General features: G+C 42.7%; 1 protein-coding gene across 1 annotated transcript; it reads left to right on the top strand.

Moving 5' to 3' along the window:
- Window positions 1–1,476: 1,476 nt before the first annotated feature.
- On the top strand, window positions 1,477–2,298 carry LOC139129190 (uncharacterized). The gene has a single exon (XM_070694828.1). It carries the CDS (start codon window positions 1,477–1,479, stop codon window positions 2,296–2,298), a length of 822 nt encoding a protein of 273 aa, XP_070550929.1.
- Window positions 2,299–15,601: the final 13,303 nt, after the last annotated feature.

The raw sequence follows: 15,601 nt of genomic DNA, 5'->3' as shown, positions 1-15,601 counted from the left end.
GCCCGGGCGGCCACCCGTACATCTACGAGGACAAAGAGACGCCCAGCACACCTCGACAAAATTCCTACTCCAGCCAGTACCGACGGAAACCACACCAACCAACCGACTCAATCCGACGTGAACTACGGCAGCCAGATACCAGCAACGCCACAGCAACGGCGCCCATCCCGACATCCAACTTGCATGTCCAGCCAACTGATACAGCCGTTGGTGCACTATCACCTGCCTCAGTCGTCGTCGCTGGGCCGGCGACGCTCGCCGCTCCGTCCAGCTCGCTACCTACCCAAGGCCACCCAAGTAATCATCCCGCTAATCACGTTAATGAATACCAACCCACCATCACAGCTACCCCACCAGCCTTGACCACCAGCGGTGGCGCTGCGCACATCCGGGATAACTCCATCGCTAGCGGTGCACTCATAACAACAACACGAGCAATATGGCCGCGCCCTACAGTCAACTCGCCCAGCCAGCTGGTCACAACGCAACGCCATGGCGCCCACCGCCTAGAGCCGGACCAACGGGCAATACTTCAGCAGCAATACCCCAGCCGACCTGCTCCTGCCGTACGTCGACCAGTCAACACTCAACGCCTTGGCTAACCTCGGTAAGTTCATCGAATTTGGTGACTTGCACCCTGATGCCCTAGCCCCCAACTCATCCCAGGCTACCAAGACACAAGTAGCTTTTGACCCAGACAACCCTGGCGTCGCCTCGTTCACAACCGAGGTGAAGCGGAAAGCCATCGACGACTTTGACACCTGGTTACAGTGCTTCCTTGTCTTCTCCTCCTATCGCACATATACTACCCACATTTGGCGATCCCCATGGCCAACTACCTTCGTTTCCTCGCCTCCAAAGCTGCTGCCTACAAGCCGGAGGCCTGGCTAGCCTATGACAAACACTTCCGCCTGAACGCTTCCGCTACGCAGATAGGGCCAACTGGAGCCAGCCAAACCAAGACCTCAACTTTCAGTACTTCCAAAACCAGCCACACCTCCTGCGTCCTACCTGCTTCGGCTGTGGCCAACATGGTCATTTGAAGACTGATTGCCCAAACCGACGCAGCAGCACCACCAACCCGTTCTACTGGGAGAGCCCAGCGAACAAGAAACAGTCTGACCAACCTCCGGTTTGTCGTTCTTTCAACCGAGGCACATGCAAGACACCCTGCAACTATGGCAGACTACACAAGTGCTCCGTGTGTAACTCGACCGAACACGGTGCTCAGCAACACCACCAACGCACCAAATCAGAGACCCCCCAGCCCTTTTGAGGGAGTGACCGTCCATCCAGCGACAATCGCCATGCTACAGCCGACAACGCCAATCAACCTAACTAAGCTCTCAGCTGCCCTGCACGACCACCCGCACAAACAATTCACAGCCAGCCTCATCCACGACCTCACTCATGGTGCCGACATCGGCTTCGGTGGGTAACCGCGCACCACGCTACACTCGCAACGCCCAGTCCGCAATGACCTATCCGGATGCCGTCACCACCGCCATAACAAAAGAACTGCGCCTCGGCCACACAATTGGCCCATTCGCCGTGCCACCTCTGCCAAACTTCGTCGTAAACTCGCTTGGACTTCGGCCTAAAAAATCAGGCGGCCACCACATAATAATGGACCTATCCCAACCACGAAACGATAGTGTCAACCACTACATCAACAAGGAAGACTACACCCTCACCTACTCCCGCGTTGATGATGCCGTCGCGATATTACAGAGACTTGGCCAAGGTGCACTCATCACAAAAGTGGACATTAAGCACGCGTTCCGACTGTGCCCGGTACGGAAGAAGGACTGGCACCTCTTCGGCTTTAAATGGCAAGGGCTGTTCTTCTTCGATCGCATGCTCCCCTTTGGCCTTCGCTCTGCACCGTTCTTATTCAACCGCCTGGCCGAAGCACTCCTCTGGATCGTCAAAAACAGAGCAAACACTCAGGACTTACTGCACTACCTGGACGACTACTTTGGCGCTGGCCCCCCCCAACTCCCCGCAATGCCAGTACCTCCTCGACACCATGCTCAACACATGCCGCGACCTCGCGATACCCATCGCCCCAGAAAAGTCGAAGGCCCATCACCCACCATGACGTTCCTTGGCATCACGTTGGACACACTTACAATGACACTATGCTTACCGACGACAAGCTACAGGACCTGCTTCAAACACTTCCCACTTGGCTCCACCGACACTCATGCACTAAACGGGAGTTGCTATCCCTCACCGGCACCCTCAATTTTGCATGAAAGTGCATTCCCGCCGGTCGCATCTTCCTCCGCCGCATGATTGACTTAAGCACAACCGTACGCAAGTTGCGCGACACGATCACACTATCTGACGCTTTCCGCCTTGACGGGAAATGGTGGTGCGACTTCCTACCGACATGGAACGGCACGGCCTCATTCCTCGATACAAAGTGGACCCCCTCTCGCGACCTTGACCTCTACACCGACGCCTCGGGCACTGTAGGCTCCGGTGGCTACCACGCTGGGCATTGGTTCACCATGGCATGGCCTGACTCTCTCCAAGCCTCAATCAAATGGAAGGAGATGTACCAAATACTAGTCGCCTGTTCAAATTGTGGGCATAGCTGGCATGGCCGCCAAGTGCTGTTTCATTGTGACAATCAAACCGTCGTGCATATCTGGAAAAAAGGACATCAAGAAACTAGTAAGGAGCATCTTTTACGATGCAGCCAAAGGGAATTTCCATGTCATGATTACCCATGTCAGTGGAATTGATAACTTAATTGCTGATGCACTTTCTCGTTTAGAGATGGAGAGATTCAGAGCATTGGTGCCCAAAGCAGATGCCGGCCACATGCCTGTACAAATGCGACTATATCCATCCCACCTGCTACTGGACAACTGACGGAACTAGCAACTGCCTACATCCATAACAGTGTGGCCGGGAACACGCGACGCACATACCAGGTAGGACAAAAGTGTTACTTGGATTTCTGCTCGTCACACGGACTAGCAACCTTACCTGTCACGATCAGGACAGCCATACTCTTCGTTACGAACCTGGCAAATCGAGGACTAGCATATCGAACCATTAAGGTGTACCTAGCCGGGGTGATGCATCACCACGTTGAGCACGGGTATGCCGACGACGTAACAACGCACGCTCTCCTGCAACGAACGCTGCAAGGGATCAGGAGAAGCATTGGAGAAGTGCGCCGGCCACAACTACCAATCACCATTGACCTGCTCCGTCGCCTCAAGGAATGCCTGCGTCAGCGTGCCGACATGTGCAGCAACGACAAGCTCATGGTATGGGCAAGCTTCACGCTGGCATTCTACGGCTTTCTGAGGGCAAGCGAGTTCACCACTCGATCACCTACGGAATTCGACGTAATCGCCACACTACTCGCCCGGGACATGTGTTAACGGACGTGATCGAAATCAGGATAAGTCATCGAAGACTGACCCGTACGCGCGTGGGCACACCATCCATATTGCTCCGACCGGGACCTCTGTGTGTGCGGTCCGCTCCTTTGGAAATATACCGGGAACCGCGGATACATGTGCCCTGAAGAACCAGCGTTCCAATTCACGGACGGCACATGGCTTACGCGACAAAGACTGAACCTATGCCTGCGGGAACTGCTTACCCAGGCAGGGATTTCCGATGCTAAAATGTACACGACACATAGTTTCCGCAGTGGTGCAGCCACAACTGCTGCCGAAGCCGGCTTGCCTGACTGGCTCATAAAGACGCTTGGCAGATGGCGGAGTGACGCGTACCAGATCTACATCAAGACGCCGCGGGAGACCCTTGACGTAGTGCCGAAGGCACTCGCGACACGCCAGCAATTCGATATAGGACTCAGTTCGCGGTGGACAATGCCAACGTTGTAATATCACTATACAAACTGTAGAGACACGAAATGTAGGAACAATGAACATGTATAAGGAGACGTTTCCCAGTGGCGCATGGTCACCACGGGGGGGGGGGGACTGCATGCGGCCGCGCTGCGGCCATGCATGTCCGCAACTTGGCCGTAATTTGGGGGGTACTGTCATGGGCCTGTAGTGGGCGCCCGGTAGCACGTTGCCTGACGCACGGTGCCAGGAGTCTGGTACCGCCGTCCAGGCCGCCATGACGCCTTGACGCCCCCGCCGTGACGGTACATACATAACCCCGGATTTCGGCCAAACACTTGCCTCCGTGTCGTTTTTTGCGTTAATGGGTGATTATGGCTTGCTATAATCATGGTTAACGTCTGGAGCGACACGGGGGGAAGGGTTTAGACCTTGACATATATGGGTCACCATGCGTCACCTACCTTACACTTCCAGATGCATTTGAGACGTAACCTAATCTACCAACCGCCCCGATTACCGTTATCTCAACAAATTACATCACCCTTTCCACGTCATTATCCATGCGCACATCAGTGTGTTCAAAGCTAATTTTCGTCCATTTCAATCTCTGCCACGCTCAAGTTCACATCGCAAAATTCCCACCCACCCTCCGCAGCTCACAATAAACGAATATTGTATTCCACTAATTTGATGGCTTTTTCACAATAAAGTTCCAGGGGGGTACTGTCATGGGCCTGTAGTGGGCGCCCGGTAGCACGTTGCCTGACGCACGGTGCCAGGAGTCTGGTACCGCCGTCCAGGCCGCCATGACGCCTTGACGCCCCCGCCGTGACGGTACATACATAACCCCGGATTTCGGCCAAACACTTGCCTCCGTGTCGTTTCTTTGCGTTAACCACTATTGGGAGTGTACGACCTCTTAAAAATCCGTAAAATTAACGATTTTGACCAATTTACCACGTGTGGTTTCTGGCAGTTTTACGAGACAATGACGCATTTGATCACCATGCTGACCCATTCATCATTAGTCAGAAAGGTATTGATCGTAATCGTACACGTGTCTTCACATATCGTTTTTTGGACACAAAAGTACACGTTTTTGAAGTTATTTATTGCAAAATAAGCTATTTTAGCTACCGGATTTTTAAAAAATGATCATGGCAATAAAACTTGGTATTTTGTGGCATATGGCTTTGATGGTATTCTTTCGAACTTTGGCAACAACTTCGGAATAAAAATAAACACGGAGCATCGCAAATTGGTGTTGAAATGCCAAGTTGAGTGAGTTGTTGTTTTCCACTGATCAGCGAGACTTGCAGTGAACGCCATTTTTGGCCCAAATTACCCATGATACAATGGTACCGGAAATCAGGGGTTCTGTGGCAGACTGTTACTACCCACGGGACAAGTAGATTTTTTTTTCATTTGCCCGGATCGCAAATCCCTTGTACCTGTACGGATTATTTGTAATATACATCATGAGTCACATACATATTTTAAAGAGTCTGAAGAGAGAAAAGTTAGTCGACACTATGTTGCAAATGTTGCATGGGAAGTGGGTCGATGAGGCAGCCTCCAGACTTTGCTCGTATGTTTTTTGTAGTTTTTTTTTAAGTACATCCTGAACGTTGTTGCCTCTACACATTATTTTTGTGATTGTTTAGTAAATTGATGTTTCAAGGTTGTACTGTGTATTCTTCAGATTCAGTTGAAATTCATTCTGAAAGGAAAAATCATCAAGATCTGTGTATGCGGACTTCCGTCACCAGAACTATTATCTCAGAAGACATGCAAAGTACTGAACATATTTGTTTGCTAATAACCATTCATCTGTAAAGTATGCAGATCAGCTCATGATTTCTACACCTGTTCAGCTAATCAAAGTCAAAGCTTCCTACCTCTCTATGGAATATAGAGAAATCGCTCAATCTCGAACGAAATCCAGTCACACACAGATACAAAAGAGCCGGCATTAACAAGGTTAGACAGATCAAATCTATTTTGACAGCCTTCAGGCCAAAGCTGCACAATGACATCAACCAAAGAAATTATATCGACTTCAATAAGTTGGTTAAAATTCTGCTTGATGCCTGCAGTCCAGGAACTTTTCATCAACAATTTCAAATACTTCTTACAACATGGAAGTAGGAAACATAGCCCCAGACGTTAAATACTATATCAGAGAAAAGAACATGATATACTGGTTTTAACAGAAACCTGGTTACTTGATACGGTAGAAGAACACATCATTCCTCACTGTAATCCACCAGTGTATTCGTGTGATCACTCTCCTCTCACAAATTCAGCTGGCTGAGGTGTTGCCATCATCTACAAAGCCTCAATCAATCTTCAAGCTGGGAAACCACTGCTCATTGTTACAACATTTGAAGGAATTGGAGCTTCACTTCTCCCAAAATACTGTTGCTCTAAACGTATAATATTGTGTCGTTTGCCCTAAACTAGAAAGAAAAATCTACAGTTCAGAAGGTTTTTTTCCCAAGAATTCAGCTCAGTAATTGAAAATTATGCGGTCTTCTCAGGTTACTCATATTTTGCTGGAGATTTTAACATGCATTTGGATGACCTTAAAAACCAGAACGTCAAGAAACTTAAGGATATCACTGATGGTTTTGGTCAAAATAGTAGGTTATGAATCATACATTTGTCAGAATAAATGTGAAATGGACATCTGTTGATCCTCTACAACTTCAACAATCCGATCACAACCCAGTTCATGCAAACTTTGGTTTCCGTAAACCAGGCCTCATCAAATGTCAAATGACCTACCGACCAGTTGCATCTCCTTCTATTGATGATTTCATCCACGACATAGACTCAAAGCCCGAACTTAATTTACAGTGAACTAATTTACAGACAGCTATTTTGATTCAGAATTCGTACCTCAAAGAGCTACTAGATAAATATGCACCGCTTAAAACTTGCAACGTAAATTTCCGCCATGATACCAATGGTACACCCATGACATCGATGAAGCAAAAAAGAAACGGAGATCAGCTAAACACACATGGTGCAATGGTGGATGTTCATCGTGAAATATTCAAAGAACACTGTCGAAAAGTCAAAGATTACACACTACACTAATCTCGTCGAAGATAATGCCAGCGATTAACAATAATTGTCTGGTACTCCGAACATGAAAATCCTAGCATCTCATGACAACTTAAACGATCTTGCTGAAACGCTTAGTAGTTACTTTATCAATAAGATCAAAGGTATACGCGCAATACTAAGTATATCTGGACCATCTGATAATATGCCTGACATTCGCATATAAACCGACTAAATATTCAACGAATTTCAAGAAATTAATGAAGAACAGACACAAAAATATCATATCAACACTTCTTCAAGTAAATATTGCATGCTTGACCCTATTCCAACTTAACTCGTGAGATAATGTGTGTGTAAAATTGTCAAGAATTTGTCTGGAATCATATATGCATCACTTCAGCAGGGCATTGTCCAGATTCATTCAATAAGCTACGGTCAAGTCAATTCTAAATAAACCAGCTCTTGACTGTAATAATTCAAAGACTATTGGCCAGTCTCCTATCAGCCATTTCTCTCTGAAATCCAGGAGAAAGTTGTTGCGCGACAACTTAGTTCATACCCATGTGAGCATGTCCTACTTGAACCACTACAGTCAGTTTATAGAAAATTCCATTGTACGTAAACAGCTCTCCTCAAAGTCCATGAAGATATATGCATTTCAGTCGAGCAAGTATGCTCTTCTTGTGCCTTTGGATTTCTCAGCAGCTTTCGGCACAAGTGATCATGACATTCTTCTATCCATATTCTCTGACCTTGGTATTTCTGGTGTCATATTGAACTTATTCACCTCGAATATCACAAATCTGTCTCAGTCTGTGAATTTAAACGGCATGCTATCAGCATCACAAAGTCTTGAATCTGGTATCCCACAAAGATCTATTCTTTGTCCTCTAATCTTCTGTATCTACATCACCCCACTTGGTCAGCCTATCAGAGAACATAACCCACAGGATTTTGGATTTTGGGATAGGGGATTGTGAATTAATGCGATTTAATCTACAATGTAATCTCATCAGTTTTTATGTTTTCACTGCACACTTGTTTATATGAGTAGTTTGTAATATTGCAACATTCAGCTATAGAGCACCTAACGCTTTTGAGGAATTTGAAAAAAAAGAAAATCAGTTTATCCCAAATTAGTTCCAATCGTGTCAACCTTAAATTCTATCTTTACGCAGACAGAAATCAAATGTTCATATCTTTTTCACCATCGGATACCAAGTCTTCAGTCAATTTTTGGAAAAAAAGTAGTGTGTGACATGAAGCTCTCGATGACTCAAAACAAACTCAACCTCACCACAAACGGAAGTGGTACTCATTCGTTCCAAATTTAGCCTTATGTCGTGCCAAATTGCTTACATCATTATGGGCACGAGATCTGTTTTACTTACCAAATCGGCAGGAAATATTTGCATCGAATTCGACTGTCACCTCCCTTACAGAAAACACATATCCACTAAATCACGATCCATTTACTTCAATCTTCTATAAATCGGACATATCCAACATTGTGTCACCAGATACTTGTCAGAAACTTCGGCAAGCTGTACTTTCGCCAAACTGGATTACGGCAATGCACTTTTATATGGCTCAGAAAACTACCAAATCAAACTGCTTCAACATGCACAGCATATCACTGCAAGAGTCATCATCCGTACCAAGAAACGCAAACATATTACACCTATTCTCAGAAAGCTTCATTGGTTGCCAATGCAGTGATATGTTCTGTAAACGACCTTCAAGGCGCTCTAAGGTCTGTCACACACTTACATAACCGACCTCATCCAGGAAACGCAAACTACAAGGACTCTGCGTTCATTTGCTAAATGTCTATTGAAGGAACCAAGCTACGATCTTGAATCGTATGGAGGATCGGTATTCTCATGATCCGCGCCTCGATTGTGTAATAAACTTCCGCTTGAACTAAAACCCTCAACCACTAGCTTCAGAAGGAATCATAAAACTTACTTATTTACTGAAGCGTTTGCTTCATAACTGTTCAGCGCCTCTAAACTAAGGATATATAGGATACTGGTGCTTATAAATTGATTGATCGATAAATTGATTGATAAATTGATTGATCGATATGTATGATGGTGATTGCCGGCTTAACCTTTTATTAAAATGTAAACTACTGCAAATTCAGAAGATTAACACATTCAGAAGTTTGCTATAAAGATTAACATATGTGAAATTTCATAAGCATTCCACAGTTCACAATACATACACACTCATTAGGGGCCAAAGCCATCCAACTGACCATTTGAATTGAAATTTAACTCATATTATCTTCAGTATCGGTACCCTAATTGGTCAAATGATTTGACGGCCATGTTGCCATTTGCAAAAAACCTAAAAGATTATATGATAATCGATAATCTTCTACAGAACTAGAACCAATGCACGATTTGAACTGTAGTTGTGCTCATATCATCATTAGTGTTCATTCTATTTTGCAATACGTATTAAATCATTCACGTGGTCAATTGGCTATATTGGCATATGCGAAAATCCTATGATAACAATAATTTTCAGACATTTCCTTGTTCTTAAACAAACGCATCACTTACACTAACATTGTACACAAATCATCATTAGCTCGTATTCTTTCTAGTTTGAAAAGGGCATTTTGACCAGTCTCATGGTTCAGTAGCCATATTGGAATTTGAAAAAAAGAAAAACTATAATCATGGAATAATGTTCAAAAGTTTCCTTCTCCCAAACCTAAACACTATGATTTTACTCATATCATCATTAGAAAGGATGTATACTTTATAATTAGTGAAGCTTATATGGACCAGTCATGTAATTCTGCGGCCATAGTGCCATTTACAAAATACCAATGATAATGGTACACTTCTCATACGGATGTTGATTATATTAGGATGGTTTGCTTTATTGCTATGAGTATTGGAGACACGTTGCAATCAATTCTCTTCAGACATAGATACGCTGACAGTGGTGTTATATTTATCTTGTCTGTTCAACAGCAGGCTTTTCATTTCAGCCCCTTCTCCTGAAGTGAGTGTCAGTCAGGATAAACAATGCCTTTCTATGTGTATAGTTTGCTTCAATGATTATCCTGGTGCAGTTTGCAAATGTTGCATAACGTTTCCTTGTACATTTTGTGTAGTCACTCAGTGAGACAGGTCTAGATACAAGTCTCTTACTCACCTAGATAACAGTCCAATTGTCCAGTATTGTCCGATAAATACCGATAAATCTCAAGTCATCATTGGCAATACTAAGTTTGTATTTCTGTCAAAACTGAAAATGTAGAACTCTAGTAATTTGCATATAACCAGTAAGTCAGTCAGTCAGTCAGTCGGTCTTTGAGAGGGCAATAACAGGTCAAGTAGCTATGCTGTAGAAACAATGAAAATAATCCAGTGAATCTACTGGGCATCCTCAATTACCAAGGAGGATTATTGAAAATCTTCTCCAAAACCCCCACTATTTGAACTGAATTGTACTCGTATCATCATTTATGTGTGTACTTTCTGGTTTGAAAAACGCATATGGATCGCTATTATGGTTTGGTAGACATGTTGCCAATTGCCAAAACTCCACATTAACCATAGAATATTGTCTTCTAACTGAGACACCATCTGCACTGAATGTATTCTAATATTATCATTATTATATTTCCATTCAAGTCTGCAAAACGCATATGAATCGGTCATATGGTTTGGCAGCCATTTTGCCATTAGCAAAACAGACCTCTTATAGCCATTGAATAATATTAAACAATGTTCTTCTTTACAACCACCACACCAGTTGAACAGAGATTTTACTAAAATCATCATTTTTATATGCACTTTCTAGACTTGAGCGCTCCTGAGGATCAGTAGGTAGTTTACACTAGACAAACTGTTTGGTATGCGCGTAGCATATTTGCGTATAGTGACATATATGGAACAATATTAATAGCATATGCAACGTATATTTTTGTATATGGAGCATTCCACTACGTTGATATGCGTAGCGTATTTCTCTGCAGACCATGAGTATACGCAATGCAGATCCTTGCACATGATTGTAAACTTTCGTTTTGCATTTTATTAGTATATGTTGTTTATACTTACGTATTTGACACATGTACAGAATCAGTATATGTGCATATATTGCTGTATATCAAGCATTTTGCCCAGTGGTTAACAGTCATATTGCCACTCGCAAAATATCAATAATAACCTCGCAACAATATTCAGAACCCTTCTCCTTATCAAGCGCGTTAAAATATGCATTCATACCGGCTTGTGCCAGAGTACCGAGTTTAAAAATAGTGGCCTGTTCGAGTTTATGGCGGGTAGAGTCTGTGGTGGAAATTATAGCAGACACTGCCATGTCAGACCGACCGCGGTGGGGTGGTGTACAAAAATGCTTGGCCACAGGGTATGCGAGTTTGTTGTCGGTCACAGTGCGAAGATGTTCAGCAAAGCGATCGCCTAGGCGACGCTTGTTTCGCCAATATATAGCATGCTGCAGCGTCTGCATTTGAGAGTGGGGATTTAGCCGAGCGGTTTTCTCTGTGGCCTCTCCGCTAGGCAACTGATGCCGTATGTAGTGGGTTCGAACCCGATTGAAAACTAGCCGTATATGATATTAGCCGACGTGGATGTTAACACGCAGGAAACATTGACTCTACCACGCGGGCCCTGAATGAAATTGGTTGTGAAAGTATGCGGGCAGTGTGTTACATACTCGACGTCGAAATGCCATGATGGGAGGTATGGAAAAAATATTCTGTGAATTGGGGGAGTTGGTTAAGATGAAAAACTCAAAGATGATTTTACGGATTCTATGGTTAAAAGGATGGTATGATAATACAAGAGGAATGCGATCGCATTGAGAACGGGTAGTTGACTTTAACGCATCCTCCTGTGTTAGTGGTTCAACGCGCTTTTGGGCTTTGTCCACTACAGAGCGGGGATAACCCCGAGCCGAGACACGTGACACGAACATCAAAGACCGGCTGGTGCGTTCCAGTTTACCTAATCTCGACTGCGGTACTGGAACATCATCATGTGGCCGTCGAGTGTGTAACACCTGCCTGCATACTTTCACAACCAATTTCATTCAGGGCCCGCGTGGAAGAGTCAATGTTTCCGGCGTGTTCACATGCACGTCGGCTAATATCATATATTGCATCAAATGCAGACGCTGCAGCCTGCTATATATTGGCGAAACAAAGCGTCGCCTAGGCGATCGCTTTGCTGAACATCTTCGCACTGTGGCCAACAACAAGCTCGCATACCCTGTGGCCAAGCATTTTTGTACACTACCCCACCCCGGTCGGTCTGACATGGCAGTGCGTGCTATAATTTCCACCACAGACTCTACCCGTCATAAACTCGAACAGGCCACTATTTTTAAACTCGGTACTCTGGCACAAGCAGGTATGAATGCATATTTTAACGCGTTTGATCGTTCCCTTCTTTGAATAGCTGTTTTTCTTTCTTGTGTTTTCACGTTTTTATAGCGAGTTTTTGGTACAGACGAAGGGTTGCACCCAAACGTATGCGCATTATAGTCTCTGCTTTGCAAGTGTTTATCTCCCGCTGGTCTTTATTTCAACGAGTGCTGTATTTCCCGCTAGTCGGCCAATTTTTTACTGTATTCCTTCACACTTGCTGCAGTTTTAACCCTCTTTGAGGTCAATTGTAATTTTTATATCCATACATGCTGCTGTTGCAAACATTTTTTCTTAGATAAAATCAAGAAGACAAATGTTTGTTAACAAAGCGCTAATTTATTTACTATCTTCCCTTTCTTTTCTCCAAACTAAGGCACTGCTTGGGCCCAGCTAACGGATTTCCACTATGAAATGATGAATGAACATATGGAAGAAAAATCTTTAAGTATGTTATCTAATTTTCACTTGAAAAGCAATATAAACAACAAGAAAAGAGCATCAGTAAACTTGCTAAATTTTAAACCTAATAATTAAGTTCCCGTTCCTCCAAATAATTTTTATAAGGTATTTATATATTTTTGGAAGAACTTAGTGCAATGAATAAGAATAAACATTTAAAGTATGTGTCTTGAGATTTAATGGGTGCACGAGCTTGTTTTCTTAATACGTAATATGCCACATATCCATGTGTAAATAAGGTATAGGAGGGAATGTTTCCCTTGCTTTTTCGAATTATGAATGATGAAACCATAAAAATGTTACATTTTTTGAAAGTGCTGCATCAGACCTTTCTAAAAATATATAGATTTATGGGGAAAAGTTGCATATTTGCAATTTACAAGGCTTTAACCTTTCAGTTTGTGTCGATTTTAAGTGATTTTTTAAAAACAAAATGTGATTGTATGGCGTAGGGGTAAAGTTTCCCTTTTCTTCATCGAACTATGAATTATGGAACCATATAAATTTTATATTGATTGAAGGCTGTAAAATAGGCCTTTCTAAACATGTATAGTTTTATAGGGAAAAGTCGCATATTTTAAAGTTACAAAGCTAAAGTCTTTCAGTATGTGTTAATTTTGAGAGACCTTTTAAAACAAAATTAAAATATAAAGGGTAGGGGTAATTTTTCCCTTTCTGCCTCGAATTATGAATCAAGAAACCATATAAATGTCATTTTGTTTGAAAGACCGGAAAAGGGTCTGACTTAACATGTATAGTTTTTGGAAAAAATCGTATATTTGAAAGTTACAAAGCTTAAACTTTTAAGTTTGTGTAAATTTTTAATGATTTTTTAACCAATATGCACAAAACAGTTTGTCCGTTAGCCAGGTATCGAAATCATCATCGGTAAGACATATTACCAACTATGATTTTGTGTTAGCTGGTATTCTCCGCTGTCATAATCTGCTTATTTGCCATTCAACTGATGGAGGATAAGAATGTGACGACATGTTTTGTAGGGGACTATCACGCCCTCGCTAGTCAGGGGAAACATATTTACCGCTTGTTGGAAACATAAACGACAAAGTACCATAAACAATACATTCTTAGAAAGCCCTGACTATGCCCTTACCATTGGTATATAACTTAATTGGGATAAATCAATATTCAAACATCAATTATATTTTATATAGGCAATGTATATTGTAAAATGTATTGTAAAATTTTCTTCCAAACCTAATAATTAAGTTCTCTGCTCCTTCAAACAATTTTACATTGTATTTATATATTATTTCAAAAACACTTAATACAATAAAGAAGAACAATACATTAAAAGTGTGTATCTTGATATTTATTGGGTGCGTCGATTGTTTTCGTAATATATAGAATGTCGTATATTCCTCTATAAGGCTAGAGAAAAAAATCTTGTTCATCGGATTTTTTGGACCAAGTCCCAGGAGCGGCGAGCGAATTTTTTTTTATTTTTTTTAGGCCGAAGGTAAACGCGGTTCTCTGGCATTTTTGCATAGATGCAGACAAGGCAAGATAATTGTTTCCCTTTTTACCAGAAATATCTCAGACAAGAAACATTGATACTGGTAACTGAATTCAATACTATATTTCCCAACAATAACATAGGCCATTACATTCACAGTTAGTGTTTGCACAACATATTCTGAGCATTTCAACATTCTCTCAGAATAAAACTGAAATGTACAGCAAATCACTGAAATTCAACAATTCAGTATTGTCCTTTAATATTGTCCTGGTGGGACCTAGCATCTGAGTTTTTTCATTTTACTTTGGCCCCATGTTTTAGCCTCTTTACCACTGTCTATATATACACATTTTACACAATGGTCTAACAACACTGTACTGTGATCGGAGTGAAGTTATATAGTCATCATTCAGATCGTACTTTAACATCGACGAAACCATGTGTTTGTCATTGCCGTAAATTTTTATACTTTCAATGCAATTTCATTCAATCGGACCACCGTCCATCTGCTGTCACGATCTTGTTGAACAAATCGCCGAACGTAATATCAGGACAAACACTGAATAGCGTCTCTGGAACTAACTGTTGGCCATCATGTCGAATGTTGGCGATCAAATTAATACTCATGATGTGACATGTACTAACCTTTACAAAACGAGCAAATTTCTGGCCAAATCGACCCACTTTGCGTCGTGATTCGCCAAATTCAGACGTCACAACAACGTGTTGGCGGTCAACTAAGTCCGAACACGTATGAAGTCTCATTCAAAATCCCGTGCCCGCGAAAATCCGATACAATGTAGGGCGCCACCAGCGGCAGTACTAAACATATTTGTAATGCGGAAGTAAGAATTTGCCGCGGTGGAAAAAAAAAATCAAATATGCCAAAGTAGAAGCGGCGATTCCGATGAACAATTTTTTTTTCTTCCTGGCCTAATATAAATTAAAGGGATAGAGATACTGGTAATGTTTCCTCTTATACCAAACGCAGAGCGATAAGGAAGCCACATAACTATCATATCTCTGAAACACTAAGGCAGTTGTTTTTCAAACAAGATATGACATGTTGGGGTAAACTCAAAACTTATTCAGTGACAATGCCTAAACTCAAAAGTTTATGTTACTTTACTGATATTTAATTGTTAAAACGAACATGAAATATACTCTTTAGGGCACTAAATAGCACTAAAAGTTAAGTGGAAGCAAATAAAGACTTTTTACTCGGTTCAGTAACTCAAACAAGGGAAAGAAAGCTAACAGCTATATATAACAGCTTGGATTTCAACAAAATCTCTTATCTGATATAACTTTTGGAAGAGGCATCACACGAAT

This window comes from Ptychodera flava, unplaced genomic scaffold (assembly GCF_041260155.1).
Source record: "Ptychodera flava strain L36383 unplaced genomic scaffold, AS_Pfla_20210202 Scaffold_98__1_contigs__length_335564_pilon, whole genome shotgun sequence".
NCBI classification, from domain to species: Eukaryota; Metazoa; Hemichordata; class Enteropneusta; family Ptychoderidae; genus Ptychodera; species Ptychodera flava.
The sequence above is the reverse complement of the archived record's forward strand: the minus strand, read 5'-3'. Positions and strand labels throughout refer to the sequence as shown.

Coding starts and splice junctions, on each gene's coding strand:
- LOC139129190 (XM_070694828.1), top strand. CDS start 1,477: ATGACCTATCCGGATGCCGTCACCACCGCCATAACAAAAGAACTGCGC.